The sequence below is a fragment of the Castor canadensis genome, chromosome 2, assembly GCF_047511655.1.
Source record: "Castor canadensis chromosome 2, mCasCan1.hap1v2, whole genome shotgun sequence".
NCBI lineage: Eukaryota > Metazoa > Chordata > Mammalia > Rodentia > Castoridae > Castor > Castor canadensis.
In genome coordinates this window covers 38314078-38338806 of record NC_133387.1, presented here as the reverse complement: position 1 = coordinate 38338806, position 24729 = coordinate 38314078, and the positions used below count along the sequence as shown (strand labels likewise).

Sequence of the window (24729 nt, the reverse complement as noted above, 5' to 3'; positions counted from 1 at the left end):
AACTTGTTCAACATCTACATGCTTCTCATCATTTGTTGTTACCAGTATCATGTTTGAGGAAACCTGCAGGAATCCAATACCTAAGTGACTATCTCAGTTTGCAGTGGTTGGTCACCATATCTGATATCCTCCACACTTTGCTAAGGGTGGAAATTTGATTGAATTTTATATAATTATCTTAAATGGCAAAGTAAGGCAGGGATAGAGTCTTTTTCCTACAAAACTACCTGATACCATCATTGTACCTCAGTAATAATCAGATCCTTTACCTTAAACATTGCTTTCTAAAATGTAGTATGGGTTGTGTGTGGCAGCAATCTTTCATTACTACTGATAGATTATTTATTAATATGTAAACATTTTCTTTTTTGTAAAAATTGGTGTGTTTTAGTCATTTTGGCTATGGGCAATTTACGTATATTTTACCTATATTCACTGTGCATGGTGCTTAATAGGTCTCAAGAAAAGTTGTTAATGCTTGGGGACAAGTGCCAGCATTAACTCCATGGCATCAGTGGTGTCAAAGTTAATTTTTTACATAACATTTTTCGGTGAGCATTTCAGGTTAATGAAAGGCTCTGCTCTTTGGTGCCCTGGAGATTCTTTCAGTTTGGTTTCCCATCTCTTAAGATATTTCCTTCAGCTGTTGTTAAAGCTGGATTGCTGTTACCACAAAAAGACAGTATATAGAGGACACACTCAAGCCCTAAGACCCAAGCCTAGAAGCGGCAGAAATAATTATGCTCTCATTCTTTCAGAGAGACCATGGACACATGACTGAATCTACCTGCAAGGGAAGGGTGGAAAGTAGGATCTTCCCTGGACAATGGGGAAAATGGATTGGGGAGGGGAGCTAGTTGTCTTCTTACATTATTTAAATCTGCTTAAGCAGAATAAACAGTTACCTCCCCAAACAAGTTTTAACATTCTATCCCTTTGTTTTGAGTAGTAGTAGTTCTTATTGCTACCTAGAGATTTATTTGGCAGCAATTAGAACTGAATTAATGTTAAAAATGATGTAAGATGTGACATAATCATTAAACAATCATTCTATGAGTTCTCATTCATGGAGTCACAGAATTTGATTGGGATCCTCGGGTTGATCAAAGACAATTTAGAATTTCAAAATAAATTCCAGTATATTAAATATATACATTAAATAAAATAAAGATGGAAAGTAGGACATGTGACAAAAGTTCAGAGGCTCAAGAAGTAAATAAAAAATTTCAAAGGACCATAGAGGGGAATAAAGAAAACCCATATAGAAAATGCCTGGTGCTACCCAGGGTCTGCACTTTGAGAAGGATTTGAGTCAAGCTGATAAAAAGACGGAGTATTATCACATTTAATTTAAATGATTTTAGTCTAAATTTACATTACATAGCAACAAAAACTGAATTAGTTTTATCTTCAGAGTCATATTGAAGTAACTTTTCATCTCCCTTTTAAACCTGTTAGTCTATGTAGATTCATATTTTAAAATATGTAACATATTTAATACATAACATATATTATATTTAATATATGTAATACATACATTTAATGTATACAATATATGCAATGTTTTTGTACATAGTCAATATATTTTCTTCACTTATGTAAAGTCTCTATCATTCCTCTTTGTGTTTGTTTTTGTTCCGTAATGACCATGGAGTAGCATAGCATGGAATACCCAGTAAAAACTTTGTGACTGTTTCTGAGAAAACTAATTTAGATTTACACTAAGTCATCCTCTTCCATATTCAATATCGATCTTTTGAATGGGATTTAACTAAGCATTTAACCTTTATTTTTATGTGTATATCACCACTTAAATTGGCTAAGTGGCATGAGAATTCTTTTGTAATTTTATTAAATCTGACTTGTGTAAAGAGGCTGTCGACTGAAAATTATTTGCACTTGCTAATAGATTATATGCTACAGCAAAATGTTGCTTTATACTGCTACCCCAGAAGCTGCAGTTTCAATTATACTCATAACAAGCTACAATGTCATCTGGCTTTTTAAAAAAATATTATCAAAAGATGTTCATGCTATTGACTTATTTATTCTCATATTTATCATTATTGTTGAAAATTACTAGAGCTAATTCTGTTGGCTTCCTTCCTGATTGAAAACATTTGAACCTAGAAAGCACAGTATTTCTTAAGACATTTGTAACTATTCATCATGGATATTAAAATTACAATCATGCTGCATTGTGTGAGCAATGACTTAAAAAAAATCTTTACACATATGGTAAGCGGGTGACCAATGCTATCCAGGTTTGAAGATGCTGAATGTTCTCATAACTGGCATTTGAAATTTTGATGTGTATTGCATTCGTTACTGAATATCAAGAATACATTTTTTGCTCATATAGAGTAAATTTAAAATGGGGTCTTTTGTAGAAGCACCCATCCTGTTTAGAGTGATATAACAGATGCTGAATGTTCACATATCAAACAAAATGCCAGCTTTCTGTAGAAAAGAGGTGTCAAAAAGTTTCTTTGTACCTTTAATGCATGTGATTATGTAGTACAAAATGCAGAGTTTGTAAAATTTCTTGAATATACAGGCAAAAATGAATAATTCAAAACAACTCATAAGTTCTACATTCTATTGTACCTTTATAACGCAGGCAGAAGTTAGCAGTGCACTCCCAATAGAGCTGAATTTGCACAAGTTACACCTCTGAAAATGCCAGATGGTCCATGGTCTACTTTTGAGAGCTGTCACATATGTAAAGATTTGAAAAAAGAAAGACAGTTGAATGAGAGCAGTGGATCATTAAAGGGAGAGCGAGGGTCCCTAGACATCAGTTGTGTTTTAAGAAGCAGTGTGTCATTCCCATATTAGCATGCTTCTTTTTTTTTTTAAAGCCATACACAACGTCTACACAATAAGGAAAAGAAATCTGTTTTAAACTAAGTAATTGTGGTTTAATCAATCAAATGTTTTTGTTCTTTATTTGAAAATGAAATCATGTTTCCTACTGCTATTAGTTGTAAGTTTAGTGTAAGATTAAAGTCATACCCATAACAAATGATCCATAAAGTTAAATTTAATGTCTGTTGAGATAACTAATATCTGGGGCTTATCCAGATTTGACTTACTGCACACAAATACCAAAATCATTCAGCTAAAAAATTGTTTTAATGTTAAAAAATGAAGTGAACAGGTAATATTTGATTACCTGGCCATAATACAGAGCATAGTAAAAATAATTTTGTGACAGTGAAACAAAAATAATGTATTATCATTTATCTGCCATCAGAAATGGATATGAGTTTGAAGACTGAAACGTGAATCATTAAGGACGTTATACTATCACATCAGCAGTACTCGGTAATTTGTAAAGAGTCAATTCTGATAGAAGAAAAAGGTCAAGTCTGTCAGTTTTAGAATTTGGTGGCAGCATAGTTCTTTTATCACTTTTATTTATTGAGAATGTTTACCTACTATATAACAATTCTAAATTTTCTTGGAGTATGATGGGTTATTTTTATTGTAAAGAAGTTTCCCCAGCATTGGTCAATGACATTTTGACTTAACCAAGTTCTCAGTTTGCTTGAATTATTATTTTTAGAGAAAAAGTGGCCCTAAACATTCCATTTATTTGGAGAGCTTACTAAAATGTGTTGTGAAAAGAATATCCCATTAGGTTTAACTATATTCTTTGGCATCTTTTAAATACACATGCATAACTAGCTTTAGATTCAATAGCAATCATGAGGGTGTCATTCTAGTTGATACAAGAAGTTACAGAAACAGCAGATTAATCTCTTAATCAAACGATTGCACATTCCTAAGAAATAGATCTCCTTTTTTAAATACGTTGATTCTAGATTTTGATCATGAGAAGGGACCAGTGTACAGCTGCTACATGGGAAAGTAACTTCTTCTTCTGTTTCATTTTCATTTGAACATAGGTGTTTTGATACGTTTATGACCATTACTTTGGGTATTCCCAAATATTTACTTTTTAGACCATTATTCCCCTTTGTTTATCACTATAGGATTGAAAAGTGTAACAGGATCAATTTTATAAATCAGGTGTTAATGCTAATAGACAGCATGAAAGCATGCCTTATTTGTTAAACAAAAAATCTATTCTCTTTCTTAAAAGTATACAGTCATTAGTAGATGATATTATGATATTTATATAATGATTGATATTATATGTTAAATTTTTTTTCTTCATGATACATAGGATACGTGAACAAGAACTGATGTAAACGATGGTGTGCTGAAGACCTATTCAAATAAACACTGTCTTTTTCTTTTTTGTAAAAATATGCACCAAGTCTTAGCCCGTCCCCAGGTGATAATCTTTCCCATGTGGACATTTATTACCACTATGTACAGTCACCCCAGCTTTATACGCAAAAGTTGGAAAGTCAAAGGGTTCTTAGTAGTCATATGTAATTTACATTTCATGATTGTTCATAATCATAAACAGGTTAAAACAGTAGTTTGAAATTTTGAAATTCCAAGGTATTATGGAATAGTAAAATTTTCACAAAGCTTTGGTTAAAATCTACACAGTCAAGGTATATGTTGATTTTAATAAGAATCTAATTACTTAACCAATATAAACCGATAAGTTCATCAGTGTTTTTAGCAAAAACCAGGATTCATCTTGGCTAATTTAAATAGAAAATAAATTTATTCACAGCACACAGATTCCCCCAGAGTCACATGACCAAAGATCACCCCCCTTCATTCAGTAAGGCTTTCCCTGATGAGACCCCTCTGCTTCACATTAAGTGCCTTATCTGCTAGGATGCCCAGTCAGAACTGTACCCCACTGCCAAGGCAAAAAATCACCTCTCCACTGACTGTGCTGAGAAACTTCACCTTCCTAGTGTGGTTGACGCCTTGCATTCTTCTCCTTCTGAAAGTAAAAGGACAGAATTTAAGAATTTAACTCATACACCTGCCCCCTAGCTGTAGAGGACTTTAGGGCTGGGACACAGGAATTTACCAAAATCTGTGTGTTCAGAAACACTGGGCAACACAAGTGGTGAATATTTACCCTACTTGCTTTTACAGTTCATTGTCTAAAGAACCAAACTCATTTGTCCTTTTCGGTATCATGCAATTAAATAGTCTTGTATATTTTCATTTTAAATTAAAAAAGATTTGCTTTCATATGTAGGCATTTAATATATCCCAATTTTATTCATATGATTGATACACACACATGAATGTGCACACACCTACATATTGGGAGTGCACTGTTTCATTGGTTTCTATGTCCATGCCTGGTCAAGTGCCATGCTACTTTAGTTACTATAATTTTATAATAAATTTTCATGTCTAATAAGTCAAGTCCTACCACTCTCTTTTTTTTTTTTCCCCTTAAAATTTCCTTGGTGTTTTTTGATTACTCTTTCTTATTTGGGGATCAGGTTTTCAAGTTCTGTAAACAAGCCCCATGGAAATGTTAATGGGAATTGCACTAATTAAATAAATCTGAAAGAATTAACATATTAACAGAATTAACATATTTATAACCATTCTTCTGTGGTTATCAGTAGTATCCTATAATTTTTTCTAGTTTAATTCTAGATATTTATCACTTTTTTGGTGGAAAGGCATTTGGGTTTTTGGAATTTTATATTGATTATCATTGAGTTATTTTTTTCTTATCTATTTGTTAATTGGTTAGTATCAGCATGTTGAAATATTGTACACTTTTATGTGACTGATCTTGCATAAATCTTTCTAAATCCTTAATTTGTGAGAATTTACAGTCTCTTAATTTATCCCAGACCATTCAATCTGTATACAACTCAGACTTGTCTTTGTCTTTTCCTTGAGTATTATTTTTTCAGGTCTTCCAGTATAATGTTGCTTGAAAGGATAAAGCTGGGCATTCTTTGTTTGGTTCTGACCCAAATGGGAGCACTTCTAAAGTGCTGGTGTTCAATTTTGGTAAATATGTTGAATCAAATTAAAGGAGTTCCTATATTTTCCTAATTTTTCATAAATTATTTATTTTAATAAAATTAAAGAATAAATATAGAAAAGATTTCCTTCTCTAGGATTTAAAACTGTCTTCAGCTGTCTTCATTGACAGCTTAGTATTCCTGAATCGATTGTTACTTTTATTTCAAAATATTACTGAGTAATTTATCATTATTAGGGCTATATCTTTAGCAAACCAAGACCTGGCATCTAGAAAATAACCAGTTTTTGCTAAATGAGTATATATTTGCTTTTTTCAGATTTCTAACTCAAATATGCTTTAAAAATGTCAAAAATATATTTTTTCTGTTCTACTACTTATGTTCTTGTATAAAGTGACTTTTTAATGAACCAGCTTCCATTTTTTCCTTTTATGGATGTTCCTTCCTGCCTTCCCTCCTCTTCCTTTTCCTCCTCCTCTTCCTCCTCCTCTTCCTTTTCTCTTTCTCCCTCCTTTTCCTCTTTAGATTTGGTATCATGGGTAAAGCAAATCTCTATTACTGAATGTATTTTCATAACTTAAAAAAAACTTCCATTTCCTAACTGGATGAACTTTTTCTGTTTTTTAACTTAGCCCAACCTCAACGCTTGCCTCAGCTGCAGACTTCAGCACAGGAATGCAGTGATGAGGAAACTGGCAAGATAAAGAATGGGGGCCACACAAATCTGAGCAATGGAAACGGAATTCGACACGGGACCAGGCATGCATCCTCAGATCATCGCAAACTTTCAGCTCCTGTTTCTCAAAAAATGCATAGAAAAATTCAGTCCAGCTTGTCTGTAAACAATGATATCAGTAAGAAGAATAAAGTAAATGCTGTCTTTTCTCAAAAGGCAGACTCTTCCCCTGAAGGTAAGTCTGAGATATATGAATATTTTATTAAACTTGATGTAAAATCATTTTCACTAGTAATAATTTGATAAAACAAACAAAATTGAGCATTCTTGCTTTTCCTTCAGACAAACAGAATTTTTGGTAAAATGCTGCTTACTTCCGTACAGCAAAGGAAGATTTGGCAACTGACACCCTGCTTTTACACTGTCATCTTTTAGAGTGACCAGTCACTACTTTAAATCATTTTTAAAGTTTCACATTTAAAGATAAGAATGCAATATATTAGTGGCATAGCTGAGCTTGTGCATTTTTCTCTCCTTGATGAATTGTTATTCTGTACTGCAGAGATAAGATTACCTGCTTATATTTTTGTCTTGCAAATTAGTTCTTGATATGCAAAGCTTAAGTGAGAAAAAGCTTGAATAATTTTCCTACTTTTGTAATGAATGGAGCAGGTGATCGCCCTTCTTGCTGACAGTTATCTTCCAGCCTCCTTGCTGCCACTCTCACCAACCCCTTTCTGCCCCTGCCCCCAACACACACATGTATACTCCCCATTCCAACTTCTTCATTTTCTGGCCCTTGGTTCCTTCAGAGACACTTGGCTGTACTCTTTGACCTGGGGATTAGTTCCCACTCCTCAGTTCTACCTCATCCTGTCCTTGGCCTGGTTAAAGTCAGGTTAAATTCTATGCACCTGAGAATGTTTTTCATGTTTTTCTTTATTATAAAACAAACCATATGATGTCAAACTATGGACTCTTTTTGTATGGTACATTGTTTCATATTGTAGAAAGAAAAATCTCCTTCATAGTTAACTATCCAAATTTCTCCCAGCATATATATATTTATATAAATGTATAATATATACATATATATATTTCTACTTCTCTTTACCTTTCTACTTTAATTGCTCTGAAATATTTTTAAAAAGCATATTCTATGAGATGCCCCTGTGAAGTTTGCCATGCCTATTCATGGACTTGTAAATAGGAAATTGCATTGAGAGAGTTACCAATAATGAGTGGGAGAAAGGATATTACATTTTGGCTACAGGTGTCTTAAACTCAACTGAGGCAAAGTGTTAGGTTGATCAAATGATATGATAATAAATGGTCTGCATAGTTCCAGGTCAGTGACACTACTTTCCAAACTAATTAGATTGAAAGGGACATGATTGACATTTTAAAATGAGTTTGACATGTAAGCTACATGGTCATCTCTGAAGTATAGGTAGGCTGTTAACTAAACTGGCTCTCCAAGGAGTTGGGAAGGCAATGCAATTTTCTTTAGAGGATCTTCATTTCTAGGTGGTTGGGTGAAATAATTGAATGCAATTGAAATCTACTTGTTTTATACATTTGAATTTAGTTATTGCATTCTTAACCTCTTGTTTTCCATTTGATATTTACGTATTTTGGTACTAAAGAATGCATTTGCATATCAATCCAACTTGAAATAGCTTATGGAATTTTTCACTATTGCTTGCTTAAAATATCAGGTCTGAATTTATTTCTGATGTTAAAGATGCAGAATCATAAGTAACATGAAGGAGGAGGATAATCGACACTGAATGAAATATGGTTCTATTCTTTCTCTTCCTCTCCTCCCTTTCCCCCTTACTCTCCTTCCTGCCTTCTTCTGTTCCTTCTCAGAAAAGGGAATGAGGAAATTCCCTCATTAAGGGAATGAAAAGTATGAAATACAAAGGAAAGTGTATAAATATATTGTGAAAGGTCCTATGCATATCTTCCTTGCTAGGCTATAGAATTTACCAAGTGTGGGTTTCTTTCTTGATTGCCTGAATCTGAATAAAAACTCGTCACTTATTTCATATTTTCTTCATTTTGCCATTCTTTAAGCTTGTGCCTTACAATTTTGTTATTTCTTTGGATTTTCAATCTTGAAGTAAAGTTTATTCCCTGGGAATGTGTTGCAAAATCAACAACAAAAACAAAACCAAGCAAGTAAATTCATTGAGCTGATAGATGACAAAGTAAAAGGAAAACATCACCAGCTATCTGGGGCACCTGGTTTCTCTGGCCTTGCTTTTTTTTTTTTTTTTTTATAATATGAAGGGTTTTAATTAGATAATTTTTAATGTTCATTTTGGCTTGGAGATTTTGTGATTCTATTTTTAATAGCAAAGCTGTCTTGCTTTCAGGACAGGTCTCTTGCTCTACACAATTTTGGGTTCCTTGTTTTGGGGAGATCTGAAACAGTCTGAGCAAACAGGGCATGACAGAAATGGTTTTGAGACCAGAATGGCACCTGGTTTCAGGAGACCTACATGTTAGAACAGTAGGTCTTGAGCAGGCTTGATTTGTTATGTGAATAAAAACAGATAGAAACCTTTTTGAAAAGCAATGACCACAGGAAGATTTAGTGGCTAGACTTTTCTCAGTTTTGTGGCTTTCTGTTTCACATTTTTCTTACATCTTCATAATCTGCTTCTGCTGTTCTTATAGCAAATAAACAAACAAATTGCAAAGTAATATTAGCTGAAAATTTCAGAAGCAGCTAACCATGCTCTCTTGGACAATATGTGTTACTTTTGGTTTCATGTCCTTGTGCTTGTTATTTTTATATTGCATGTAAATAATATTGACAACTTGAGGGGCATCTTTCTGGTTCAGATGGTAAAATTAAATGTTTAACTCTTTCATGATGGTGCACTAGCAGCACTAAGAGCCTGTGCTGACCGCGTGTGATAAACACTGTTAGGATGGGGGCCCATCATTTGTATACAGGTAAGGACTGAACCAGCTGCATAGTTGTGCTTGTGAATTGGTGAGGCCTTGTAATATATCTTTAGCTGTGGGTTACCTAAGGCCCCAGTGCTAGTAGGCTTGCACTTCATCACATTCTTTTTAAGCTTCCATTGGTTCATGTAGTTACAGATAACCTACTATGTAATAGTAGCCATTCCACATGCTTCACTCATGAGGAGGACTAAATGTTCACAGAATGACATGTTCACAGAATTCTATCTATGAATGAGGAAACTGAGGCACAGGTGGGTTCAGTGAAGCCACCAAAGTCAACAGGTACCCAGCAAAAAACCACAGTCCATGCTGCTAATCATTATTTCCTTTCCCTTATTGAAGTTCTCTGAGAGAAAGGTAATTTATTTGCCATTCCAATGTCACAGCAGGTGACAAACCTGGGAGTCAAGTAGGAATTTTCTTTTTAGTATATATTTACCTTCATAAAGCCCTTCCTTAAAAATTTTAGAAGCCACTCTCATCCCTATACTTTGCATTTGTTTCTCTTCCCACTAGACTGAGAATTCCTGACAATGCTGGATTGGGATAAATCCCCGCCTTTCTTTTTTTTTTTTTACAGTGGTAACCAACATAATATCTTCACAGTTTTCCATGTGTTAGTAAGTGATACAGTCGGTTATTCCAAACCACTTTATCCTGCTCTTCCTTGAGACTAGCCCTGGAAAATAAAATGTGTGCTCATAATCACTAAAAAAATGTTCTTTAAAAAATTGCCTTTTTTTGCAGTAGAAGAAAAAAAACCCTCATGTGGGAAAATACTGCACATTTACTCAAAGCTTATTAAATTATTAGATTTCTACTTGTTTTGTGTAATTAAATATTTTCATACATCCTTAAATTTTCTGATTGCATCACCCAGGTGGAGAGTTTTAGTACTAAATGTGTAAGATTCTTGACCTTTGAAATAATTATAGTATAATTTAGTATCATATAATATTCAAATTGCCAAGGGTTTTCATTACACTCTAAGACACTTTCCTTTCATAGGAATGATAAATCCTAATATGTTTTAAGTGTGTTGGTTAGAGCTACATATTTTTATGAAATTTAGCTTCCAACAAAAATATTTTATAGTATCTTTCAGGAATATTTGATAATATTCCTGAATTTATATATCACACTTGATAGCCTAGATTTAGTACTTATAGAGAAGTACACACCCAATTTTAGCCTATCAATGAACAAAAGTTCTGAATAAGACAGTGAAGAACACCACACCCATAGCATTAATTAGGGTCTTCTCAAGTCTTTTTTCTGTTTGTTTTTTTAGTAGTGAGGTTTGAATTCAGAGATTGTGCTTGTTAGATAGCAGGAGCACTACTGCTTTAATCACACCCTGAGACGTTTTTTACCTTAGTTTTTTTTTTTTTTTTTCCCCAAGTAGGGTTTTTGCCCTGCTGACCTCAGACTGCAATCCTCCTACCTAGGCTTCCTGCATAGCTGGGATCACAAGTGCATGCCACCATTCCTGCTTTATTTGTTGAGATGGAATCTCCCTCTTGAGAAGCTGGAATTACAGACATGTACTACCACAACCAGAAGGATCCTCTAATTGTTTTTTTTATTTTATTTTATTGGTTTTGCATTTACTTACATGTGTAGACATTATTTGCCACCACCCCCCCCACCTCTGGGCAGAACCTGTTCCACTCTCTAGTTCCCTAAATTTGTAGAAGAAAAAACATAAAAGATAACAAGAAAAACATGGCATCTTTGCTAGTTTGAAAGATAGCTGTACAGGGAGATGCCTCTAATTTTTAATCACGTAGAAGCAGAGTGGTCTACTGATTATAAAACAGACTCTAGAATCAGTGTACCATATAGGCTTTACCACTGACTGACAGATAGTGTGTCCCTGGGCAGGTTGCTTAACCTCTTGTTCCTCATATCTTATCTTTAAGATGGGGATACTATTAGAACCTACTGCATAGGACTGTTATGAAGAAGAGTTAATACTGCCTCGTTCTTAGAACACAGGCTAGTCCAGCTGAAGTATTCAGTAGGTTTTTATTGTTGTTATGATCATCATTTCTAAGAGGGGTCATGAAAGTTTGCTTCCTGGGAAAGGCAATGCCTGGATAGACTCTGGAAGATAAGGCAGAGTTCAGGGAGGGAACTGAGGGGAGGGAGAGACATTCAAGACTGAAGGAGTTTTAGGAATGATTTGTTCATTGAACCATAAACAGTTGGCTGTTGCTGAAAAGCTGGGCTAGGAAAAGAGTAGTCCACTGGTGGCTTGGGAGATCCTGTTCTTCTACAGCTAAAGCCCAGATCTAAATGACTTCTCTGAAGGACATCATTTTATTTCCTGCATATAATTTTTGAAAAATTATTCTCTTCATAGTAAAATTAATTCCAGGGTTGCAAGCAGGTAGAACCTGGGTATCTTTTTGTACCAAATACTGCAATAATTTAAGCATTTGCATTCTGATTGCCTTTCTAGTCTTTTTGAACTTTAGTTATGAACCATGATCATAAATAAAATGAATTGTTTTTAGACATGTTGAGTTTGAAATTCTAGCAAGTCCTTCCAGAGACATTTGGACCTATGAACATACTGAAGTCCGGTTATTAGTCTTTTCTATAAACTAATCTCCTAAATTTTGATCTCTATGACCTTTCTCCATCTCCTTTTTGGACTCTTCTTCTTCCATTCTCAGAGCATTTCTCTTAGAAATGGTGTGGCAATTCCTCACCATATACCTGGGAATAAGGCACACTCACCAGTAGGAAGGGAACAGCCATCATCCTCCAGGAGACTGCTGCCAAATCCCAGGCTTTCTTTTTATTCCGTATGTTTTTAGACAACTACACATTCCCAAATCATACAAACAGAAAAATATTAGAATGGTAAACTTCATATTGAATTGTTTGTTCTTAGTTTCAGTAGGATACTAAAATCTTACATTTATTTTTTCCCATAAAGGGCCTCAGTTTTGCCAATAATTGTAGATTTACCAGTATTTTAGTGGAAGAGTCATACTAGGACCTTAATGATCTGAGGCTTTATAATCACAGCCTCCAGAAACAAATTTCTTGTGACTTTGGCAAGCTATGTCACTGTATTCCTCAAAGTACTTAATTTGCCTGGATGAGTTTTTGTTTTGCTATGTTCTGGTTCTTCAAGTACAGTATCTTCCAGTCCAGGTAAAAATAATAGTGTTGGAGAGAAGTTTAGAATTGGGCTTTGTAATGCAATATTTGCCAATTCCTTGGAAAGTAAGATTTTAACAAATTTCATTGCATAGCCAGCACACTAAATGGAACAAGAAAAGTACATTGAGTTCCTGTGTGTGCGGGTGTGTTTGTGTAAAGAAATCAACATGAACAAAGTTGACAGTATCAAAGTATAAATCATTCTACAAATATAAGTTACTGCTTTTTCTTTACTTGAAATATTTAATCAGCTGTCTTAAAAATTAAAAGTTATTAGAAGAATTTATAAGTGGCAACCGTTTCTATAGAGTCCAAATTAAACATTTAAATCCATTTCCTTTAGAATTTGAATGTGAGTTAACTATGTAATTCATACTCTCATATCCATTCATTTGATGCAGAGCAAAGACAAGATATGACAAGGTTCTGACATATATGTAATTTAACATTGAAATGGAGACACTCAAAATATGCCTCAACTCTCAGAGTTGTTCTTTTATAGCAGTTTTTACAAGGCATCTTAAGAAAGAGGTAGAAGCTGTCAGCTGTGTCTGGACTCCAACTCTGGTACTTTTGTTTTGTTTTTGTTTTTGTAACCAAGTTGTCTCAGGCCACTGATCTAACAATTTAAATTATTTTAGCATTCACTTAAGAGATGGGTGGGGAGGAAGTAAAACAATGGAATTACGGATAGATTGGCCAGGAAGCTTTAGAGTTTGGGAGCTTGGGTGAAGAGACTACTCAGAAACAAATGAAATGGGAAGAACTGAATAAATCTATGTCCCTTTTTGTACACTCAGGTTTTTATTGTGTTTTTTTTTTTTAATACACTAGTGAAAACTGTAGGTGATTTTTTGTTTTGTTTGTGTTTTTCAGGTCAAACGTTATTTAGGCACAGCAGCCAGGCAGGAGAATAAAGTATGTTTTTAACCCAAAGAGTTTTACCATGTATGGGTGCATGGTAGAGACCCTACAGGCTGTCTTTAGTGGTTCTGGACTGAATGACGGATCCTGGTTCAGGGATAATTCTAGGTAGAATTGGAATAGCAGTCAGATATGCATTCTGAGCAGGACTATCATTAATTTTTTAGCTCAGTTAGTTGGAGAAATGACTAGGAATTAGGAAACTGGAAGAAATATAGCCAAATGTAGTTGGCAGCTGATCATAAAATTTTTTTTCCCTATAGCCGGTCAATTTGAAATGATGATACATAATCGGAGAGAAGAGTTCCAAAATGCATTTGGAACAACACTGTTGGGCTCGAGAGAAGGTTTGGAACCAAGCAGACTTACTAGTATTTGCTCTCACAGAGGAGTCATTTTAAACTGAATCCTGAGTTTTCTTAAGAAGAGATTTCAGAGGAAAGTTCAGATGGCTAAGACCTGAGTGACTCAGAGATCAGTGGAGGCCAGCCAGTTCAGTGGGGCAGGAGGGACAGGAGTGTGGGCTCAACTTGCAAGTCTGGGAAACAGTCCCATGGAAAGTTCAGACTTTTCTCCAGAGGTGATGTCAGATGGTAAGTCAGAGTGAGCCCACACTGACAGGGAGCCTAGGGAAGAGGTCAGAGTGCAAAGAGAAGAGGACGATTATATGACTGAGAGGAAAGCAAGAACAGTGAGACAAACTGCAGAGCCTGGTGCCAGGGAGGCTTGGGAAAGAAGAGGAGATCTGTACCAAAGTGCATCAGATATCACTGACAGGAAAGTAAGATGGATCCTGTAATAATTCTGCTGGATTTAACAACATGGATATCATTTAGTGAACTTGTTTAAGAGCCATTTTTCATGGAGAAGCCAGAATTTTGTGGGTTATAGAATATTAGGAATCAAATTGATAATAACACTTCTAGAATAGCCAAAGTTCAGAGCAAAGATGTAGGTGGAAGGAGATTGTTTTATTGGTTTATGTTGTTTTGTTTGAAGATGGAAAGATTTGAATGTATTTGGATTGAAAAGATCCAGGAGAGTGGAAATGTTTTGAGGTATAAGAAGGAATAGTGTACCTTTTTTGACAAGTCAGTACATAGTTTCTTTAGAACTTCAAATCTGTTCACTGAACTGAGTACACAACCATTATCAAACCAAGAGAATTGAGCAAGGAGAAGCACTTGCTGAATTGTTGACCCCACTGGCTCTTCCCTATATGGATTGTTTGGTTGACTAATTTTGAAAGGCTTCATAGTAATTTCTATGGAATGACTTGGCATGAGGAAATACAAAATTTGGTGATTAAAAAGCCTTCCCATGTGCCTACATCTGCCTCATTCCATGACCATTGATTGCATTTTAATAAAAGGTATTGACAGGGCCTTGTGATTCTGAGTGCTAGATTTTTGACTTTTGTGTTTTGGACCACAAATTAATGGAAGTCAATAGCTTTTTATAGTTTGCATTCATAAGGCCCTCAACTGAATTTAATCATAGCTTTTACACATATCGTGGTATGAGAAATAAAACAAATAGTTTTAGTGTTAGAAGAAATGTAAAGGAGAGATAAACCAGGTAACTAGTTTGCATAATTCAGACAAACAGAAGACAGTAAGTTAATTTTAAAATATATTTAAAATAAATTTAGCTATAGTATGACCTACTGTTCATTGATTTATTCTCATGAATAAAGAGTTGAAAAGATTAAAACTTAACCTAACTAGAGTTGTGATTAATTGTGGTGATTCCTTATACAGTGAGTGTGATCATTTTGATTTGATTCATTTCTTTGAGAATATGGCAGAAAGTTATGTTTTTTCTCTTAAATTTATAAGACAGATAATAGGATATTGTTAATATTTTTATTATTCTTGAAGTAATTAAAGCAATTGTATATATTCAGAAAACTTATTTTAAAATCAAATATTTCCAAGAACTAAAGAGATATGGAAGGGACTGATAAGCATTTTTAATTTTGAGATTGGAAGCTTGCAGCAGGTAGTAGGCAGATTGCTGCTGTCATCCAATATACCATTTTTAAATAGCACCTTACATTTTTGCTCAGAGTATACCAGATACACGAGGGACTGAGAAGGGTGGCCTGTTGGGAGACTGTTGCAGTGATTCAGATGGGAGAGGATCAAGATGGCAGTGGTGAAGGTGATGAGATATGGAAGGTAGAACAGGATTTGCTGAAGACTTAGCTTTTAGTGGGAGTAAAAGACAGGGATTGAGGATGACTCCCAGTATTTTGGCCTGAGAAAGAGTGGAGCTATCCTTAAGTAAAATATGAAGACCGTGGGTAGAAAAGTGTTCAGTTATTGGAAGATGATTATGTTTTGGTTTGAACATGTTGGGCTTGATGTCCTATCTATACAAGTGGTAATATGGAATATGTGGTAGGACAGGGGAGGCTGGAGTTTGGAGGAAAGGTCTGCAGCCCGAGATATGTTTTGGGAATTGTCAGTGTACAGAATGTATAATGGCTGAGGTCACCTGGGGCTGGGGTTGTCAACCCAGGCATCTGTGTATTTGGAGTAACAGCTTCAGGGGAAATGTAGTAGAACATAAAATAAAGCTGTGGACTTTGCTCTCAGAGAGTATGATTCATTTGAAATGGAATGTGTCCAAGGAGTCAACATCTTTTGGAAGCTTCCCATATAATTCAAATATGAATGCAGGGTTAAGAACTACTGCCCAGAAACTAGATAAAGTACAGAAATATTTCAAGAACTGAGCCCTGGGCCACTTCATTATGTGGAAGTTGGCAAATGAAGAGGAACCAGGAAAAAAGTGAGAATGAGTAGACAGTGATCTTTTATAATGCCTTCATATTACAGTACCTTATACATATGATATACTTTCTACTCATTTAGGTGGAGATCTTTCCAATGACTGCTAGGATTTTTTTAATAGTAGATTTGAGCTCTGGAGACCTTCTACCTAAGAAGTTATTTACCATTTGGATGATGATAAATATATTGAACATTTCTATTCATTTTAGAATGGTTCAGAAAATTATTTCATAGTTACAAAAATGGCACTAGACCCTGGAGAATACTACAATTCAAAGAAGGAAGTTATTGGAAGAAAACACAGGATGTGGAAGATGTTTTGAATCATGTGACAAAAACTGGGTGATGACTCATGAATATTTTGTAGCTTATAAACAATATACACAGAGAAAAATAGTATCAGAGTATTGTTTATTGAATAAGTATTGGAAGATTATTTTGAATATATGTATGTATGTGTGTGTGTGTGTGTTTTGCTGGGAATCAAACCCAGAGTCTAACACATGCTAGGAAAATGAGTTATACCACCAATTCTGAATGCAATTTTTGTCTTTAAAAATTTGAGGTAATCACTGATAGTAAAATTTCAGTTCATGATAAATCAAAACCTTTTTTTTAGATTTTGTATTTTACTTTAGCCTAAATTTTACCACTTCAGTTAAAGCATTTTATTTTTTGAAAAATGAATTGCATTTTTGTGAATGGAAGAGTTGGTATATTTAAACAAGCTGTGTAATCCAAACTTTAATTTATGTCCAAACACCATGTAGTCTGCTTATTGGTAATCTTCAGAAGAGAGAACATTTAAAATTTTAAGCCTCGCTGGGTTATAGTTATATTCATGTTCCTTTGTCTTGAACTGAAACTTTCCCTTATGATACTATATTCTTCATTCTTTATTACTGTCTTTTGTGTCTTCATAAATTTCCTGTTTTCCCTCCAGTGTTTTATTACTATGCTTTTTCAATTCTTCTTTTTGTGTTTCCCCTGACTCCATCTCCATATACTCAAAGATCAATTGCTTACCTAACTAAATAGATACTGAAATGTTTGGGAAATGAGAATTTTAATATTGCAGGACAGTTAACTCTGAGTGTGGAGTTTTTCCATATGAAGACTGTGAAGGAACAGGAAGCGAAACAGGCCATCCTGTGGAGGAGAATGTCTGTTTTGTGCTTTAATAAGAGATGTCCATCTTTGGATAGCCAGCCTGCCAAGTCCATACTCTGTGTGTGGCCCTTCCCACCCCTCTCCCTCATCTCCCTTTCCTCTCTCTTCTCATTTCTTTTGCTTGTTTTCTCTCCTTCTCTTCTCTTTACCTGTTTTGGTTGATACTTTGCATAATTTTATTTATAATTGATAAGGTCCAAATGGAAGTGATCCATGACAATGTTCCAATGTTTGTTTGAGATAGTTTTCTATTAGCTTGCTGTTTCGGAATATAGGTACATATCTTAAAACAAATAGCTCCAAAAATCTCCATGTCAAACTCAAAACTTTTTCAACAATGTTTTTTTCTAGCTTGAATTCAATTCTTGTGGCTTATGAATTGATTTCTATTTTCAAAACATGTTATTACTTAGCTATGTGTAGAAGTTTTTAAAAGTCAAGGTTCCCAAATGGCCCTGACTCCCAAAGCCAATTGAAGGAACAAAGAAAAACTTGTTTCTCTCTTATAAATGCTTTTACTTTTTAAAATACACATATCATTAACCAATTATGAAAGAAAACCTTTTATAATTGTGAGCATCTTTTATTATTTTATAATTAATACAATTTTATAATTTATATGTGTAATTCTCAGCTACCAGAGTGTGCGAATGAGATAAAGGGGAGATCATGGTATCTATCTATCTATATGTATGTATATGTTATAGAAGTTATACATATATGTGTATGTGTACATACACATGCATAAATATATATGTATGAAAGAAAGAGAAAAGATTTAAGTTGAATATGCTAGATGAGTGAAACATTTACCCTTAAGTTCAGGGATCCTAAGCTTTGGTGGAGGGTAAGGGGGAGTGGGTGGAGGAAGGAGTGTTTAGCAAGTGGATGAGAAAAATTAAGTTCACTAACCTCTTAACTTTAAGTGAAATTTACTACTTTTTTTCAATTATTAATTACTTCAGTATCATTAGTATTAGCATTCGTATCTGTGACTTTGTCCCTAATATTTTCATATCATATTATAGTTGTAGAAATTATAAAATATTGTTTATGCTAATTACTCTAAAATTATAGTAGTTATCAGATCACCACTATATCTTTTTTATTTGTTTGTTTATTTATTTACATGTGCATAAATTGTTTGGGTCATTTCTTCACCCTACTCCCCTCCCCCACCCTTCCCCCTCCCCTTCAGTTTCAGGCAGGTCCTGTTCTCCCCTTATCACTGATTTTGTTGAAGAAAGGACATAAGCATAATAAGGAAGACAAAGCATTTTTGCTAGTTGAGTATATATCTTGTTATTAGTATATTTAAAAAGAAGCACATGTTTATTCTACCTCAACTTTTATTATTGTAATTATTTTGACATCATTGATTGCCTTTAAAATCCTGAATATTTTAGCTTAAAAGTTTTAAAATATTTTCTTTTTAACAGCACAACAAAAATCCAGAAATATCTGCTCTTGCCCCTTTTCAGCTTTAGCAATCTTTGTAGCAAAAATGATTTCTTTTTTAACATAAGTTTTGTAAATTTGCATTTCTATGTAGTTTTCACAGTGCAGAAAACATAGATTTGTTGTTAGATTCTTTTTTGCTCATGTGAAGTTGAAATGATAAGGATTTCCACATTAAAATGACATTAAATAGTAAATTCTTAAGTAACTCTTGTTTTTATGTTTATATTCTAAAGCTATAATTTTACCAATACATAGTCAACAATGCCAGGATACAGAAGATGGGAGAAAATTGACTTTGTGGCTTTTGTATGACACAATTTGGTTTATCTTTATTTAGAGCTCCATAAATAAGTACAAGAGGAAACTCTTCCAAGTCAACAACCTGGTGACACATTTTCTCAGGGCTCTTGTGGGATTCGAATTGGTATGCCACTAGTGTGACCCCAGGCCTCCTTCCAAGCACAGGGCTCTAGTAATTTGTACTTGTTTCCCTTCCTCTTGTGTACTTGAATGAAGGGAAGATGGAAGGAAGGTGGCAGTCATCCTCTGAAGTAGATGTAGGAGGCAATTAAAAGAATAAAATGTAATAATTATAAAAGTGTTTGCTCTGGGAAATTAATCCTGCTTCTTATTTTAAAGAAGAAAAATATTCATATAAATAAATAATTGTTGTCACTTAGAAGACTGGGAAATCTGAGAGTTTGGGGGAAATATGACAATAATTGAAAGAAAAGAGTAAAATTTATTAATACACTAGTTTTCCAAAGACATATTAAACCTGTCTAAATTTCTTCTGTGACTTCTCTTGGGAAATCAAACTGGAGGAACTGGACCTCTCAGGGAATAATATCTCCCCAAAGCATAACATAATTTAAACTTGACACTGGAAGTTGAAGTTTTTTTTTCTCCTAATACTTATGCTCAGTAAGGGATGCAGAAATTGCATTTTAGAATAACAGAAGTATAGTTATTTTGGAATTAACATTTCAATATCTATGGTAGATAACTCCTAGAAAGTGTGTTCTGTGGACTGACAGGAGATAGATGTTGAAGGGAAAGTGCAAGCCATCTTTACCCCTGGCCATACAAATGAGTTGCATAAAGTCAACAATTTATTAAGGGTCTGCTGTATACCAAGGCCTATGTGCTAGAGTCTGTGGAGGGGTCCTAGTTTATCTTTAATTGAGTGCTTCAGATTTTTTTCTACTGCCCTTAAAACTTCACTTTTAAAAGTAAATATGGGCCTGTCGACTCGTAAATCCTGATTGACTAAAAAAAGAAAGCTAGGTATCTATGTATTTATGTATGTATGTATCCATCCATCCATCCATCATCTATCTATCTATCATCTGTCTATCTAAACATGGCTTCTCATATATTCTGTTATCTTATACAGATTTGGATCTCTTGGTGAAACTCCTAAGTTGCTCACAACCCTGGCATACCTGTTTCAGAACCAGAAATTCATGTTGTCTTTACAACTTCTGTCTATATCAGGCAGTAATAATTTGAAGAAGTCTTGGAAACCATAAAAATTGCTTTCACTGCATGTGTGGCCTCAGGTGTCAATAGCATTCTCAGAATTCCCCTAGAATTCATCTGTAAAGTCATTCATGAGCATTTACTTGTAATGGTCACTCTTCCAGGTCCTGAGGTACAACAGTGAACTAGGAAGATAAGCAGACCTGCCTGCTCCTGTTTTCCACAGTTACTGTCCTGTTTTATTGTTATTTTCCTTAATGAAACTCTCTGACTTTGCCTTTCTCTCCAGAGGCAGAGGAGGCCATCAGCTTTTCTTCAGGGTCTCTCTACCCTATGCCCTCCTACAAGGTTACCTAAAGCTGAGACTGTTTTTACCTCTGTTTCAAAGGAGGAAATGCCTGTCTTCCTGTGTCAGCACATTTCCTGTTACTGCAGAGCCCTTTATCAGTCATTCATTCACTTCTGTCAGTAGCCCTGTCCTTCAGTAGCTCTGTCCTTGTTTGAACTCTCATCCTGGGAACTGTAAACTTCTGTGCTTCTTTCCTATATAGAAATGTATGTGTGTGAGGGTGTATGCATGTGTGCATCCTTTCTGAGTTTGGGTGTCCCTTTGTAGTTTTTCCTCAGGTTTCTTGGTCCCTTGACACATTTCTTGAAAGGATATCAGCATTCTTGGTTTCTCCTTCCTGCCTTTATAGTCACACCTCACCTCATGGATATTCATTCCACTCTTACCACATCATTGAGATTTCTCTGGCCAGAATACCTGACATGGCCTCTTTGAAATGCTTTCTTTCTTGCTTCTGTGGCACCTCCCTTTTCCAGTTTCTACTCCATTGTTAACGCCTTGTCTTCTCTGGCAACTCTTCTTCCTCGGTCCTTTCCTCAAATGTGCTATTAGTTCCTTTAATCTCTTGTCACTCTGTACCTTTTCCCCTCCCAGAGCAATGACATAATGCTATTCACTATGAAGGTTACAGCCACATCTCACTCCCTAACCCAGATCTACCTGCTGCCCAAGCTCCAGACCAGGCTCCAGACACTTCTAGAACATCTCCCTTGAGTATCTTCAAACTTAACATATCTCATGTAGACATCAACACCTTTCACATAATCAATTTTACAACATTTTTCTACCTACATTTCTTCCTTGGTAAAGGGCTCCAGAAACCAGGGAGTCATACTTGACTCTTTCCATCACTGCTTCCACCAGTGTTTTTCCATTTTTTCTCACTCTATCCCCTTATATTTCCTCAAAGCCACCTACCTGACCCCATTGACCCTATATTATCATGGCTACTTGCTTCTGACATGGAAAACTGAAGGTGTTCTATCTGATATCACTGGCCCCAGCAATATTGAACCAATTTATTCTAAAACTATCATATTTTTGTCCCACTAGCTGGAACAATCTCTCTTTTTTAAAATTTTTGGCTTCACCTAGCATGCACTTCTTCAATACCTAGCTTAGGAATTCCCCTGATCTTTGACTTTCTCCTTCTGCCCTGTGGTTTCTTCTCATAATCTTCAGAGTTCCATCTTACAAGTCTAAATAATAATAAGTATTCTATTTATTTGTGCCTCAGTTTCTTCATTGGTAAAATAGGGTTAATAATAGCATCTATTTTATAAAATTGTTATGAGAATTTAATGAACAAATATTTATAAGTTACCTATGACGGTACCTGAGAAGTAGAAGCACTGTATAAAGGATTGCCAAATAAAAATAAAAACTAATAAAATAACACACAGAGACAACATATCTTGATGATCAGAACAACCGTTGGAAGCATGTAGACCTAATTTGAATCCTCAACCTTCCCCTTAATAGCTTCATACCTTGGGCTAATTATATGAATTTTTTTACCTTGTCTCCTAATCTCTAAAATGAGCCCAGGGTGCACCTCATGAGATTAGCTTTGATGAGAGCATAATGCTTGTGAATCACTTGGCATGTTAGCTTGCCCAATCTTTACTTACACTCCTAGACCATGGGTTTATCCGGCTCACAGTTGTTACCATACTGCATTACAACTGCAATTTTTCTTAGCTGCACAGTGTGTTCCTTGAGATTCATCTGTACAGTTAGGGCAGTGTCTGCCATATAGCCAAATTCTCAATGGAGTTTTGTTGAATGAACATTTAACCATCAACATTATGTCTCTGGGCTCTTGTGCTGGTCAAGAATTATTTATCTACTCAATTTTTTCCCTTTCCTTTTACCTCACCACTTTCAGAAAGTCTTCTGTGGCTAATGCTGTAGCTCATGTCTTCTGTAAACCATAGTACACAGTTTCTACTTTGATCATTGTCCATCATTTATGTGAACCTTACTTGCTGGTCCCACATTTACTCTCTGCCATAAGGCCTCTCTGGGCTCGTAGTGCACTATGGCCCTCTGCTCCTGGGCTTCTCCAGTTTATACTCAATCTGTATTTAGCATTAAGCCCAGCAATGGCAAAAAGAAGATTTTGAGCTAGACTTAAGCAAACCTACTTGTTACAGATTATACCATCCTGATATACGTATTGTGCTTCAAAAGAGCTTGGAGATCTCTAATTGATATGCACTGTATGCATGTCAACACAGAGTCAAATGACTTTCTCAAGATTACTCAGCCAATTAATAATAGAGCCTCGACCAGAAAGCCAGTTTTAATTTTCCAGTCTCACAGACCTCATGAATAGGATAGTACTTGGCTGTCCCTGCTACTTGTGATGAGAGAGGGGTGATTATTAATTGAAATACCTTTGTTTTTGTTCCCCAAGTATGCTATTTCCTTGTTGCTAATAGCCTCATTTAAACCAAATACAAACAGCAGTAACATCCCCAGACACTTGCAGATTTCTTTTTGTAGTGCTGGGGTTTGCCTACTCAAATGGTAATGGTAGATAATGAGCTGTGACTCAGACAAAACTCAGTTGGGGGGTGTCCAGGAAGAAATACAAAGGAATGGGAAGCTGTTTCAGTAAGAGGATTTTTATTTTTATCTTCTTTTCCATAATTTAAAGTAATACACAAGACTACAAAATTGTTTTTGTACAAGGCAAACAGGTTCTTCTACTTTTGTCACTTTGAGAGTACTGGCAAACAACATGTTCCTACATTATTTTTGGCTCCAGAATTGTTTGTACACTAAATTGAGGTGGATGTGTTTATTCCTTAAAATTTCAAGTCATGCTGGCTTGTTCTTCTGAGGCTTATGATGGTGCCTTAAAAAAAAGTCTCATGGTAATAATAGATAACATGGGTGGAGAGGAGGGGATGTGAAAGAGTAACAATGCTATCCTTGACTCACAAATTAATTCCATAAATAACAGGATTTACCTCCTGCGCACTGCTTTGAAACATGCTTTGGTGTCTCATTTCACCGCAGCCTGTCACTCTGCTTGCTGCTCTTCATCTTCCCTGGTGTGTGTGTTACACTGCTGTGCTTCTTTGGTTGGGGCCTGTCTCTTCTGTCAGTGCTGGGGAGCGCATCCGAGGCCTTCTTTAGGAGAGGCCTCTCCTGCCTGTGGGAAGCCTGCCTCCTGCCTGGGATGCTGCCTCTGGCCTGCAGGAACAGCCTTGCTGGGGACCTTTCAGCCCTCTAGATTGCAAAGTACATTTTGGACACTTACTGAGTGAGCCATGGTCAATCAAGTGCCTGGAGAATTTGCTTGTTCCCAATGCTGTGAAATCCTCAGCCTCCTCTTGCTATGTTTGTTTACACCACCTTCATGATGACTGGCCAATTCTCTTGCTCTCTGTCATAGGCTAATGTCAGTGACTGAAAGCATCAGATATGGGTAGGTGTTAATTTGCTTATCATCATCATCATCACCATTGAAATCTTACCTAGACTTCATTATAGTAGGAACATGATGATTTTAAAAAACCTGATTTCATTATATACCTTGCACAATGTTTAAACCAAGAAATAATATGAAGAGGTGAAGCTGGAATATGAGTTGTGAAATAAACACAGCTGAGAAAATAAAAATTGGGGAAAATATTAAATTAAGCATTTGAGAGATTTTTTAAACATGACTTTAATTCAAATATTAAATTAGAGGATTTAGTCTCATTTATTTTGTTCTGCCTACAAAGGGAGTTGTTACTAACTGGAGCAGACTGTTGGTCATTGACTCTTTCTAAGAAAATGCTCTAAAGATCTAAATTAAAC

The 24729-nt window shown here is 35.3% G+C and overlaps 1 protein-coding gene across 2 annotated transcripts in view; it reads left to right on the top strand.

Annotated features, from left to right (window-relative positions):
- The window catches only part of Mdfic (MyoD family inhibitor domain containing), an 84047-nt gene that overhangs the window by 48600 nt on the left and 10718 nt on the right, over positions 1-24729 (top strand). For both annotated transcript variants that reach the window (XM_074064603.1, XM_074064605.1), the window contains one exon: positions 6527-6805. In XM_074064603.1, coding sequence (XP_073920704.1) covers positions 6527-6805 — 279 coding nt within the window. The remainder of the gene's footprint in view (positions 1-6526; positions 6806-24729) is intronic.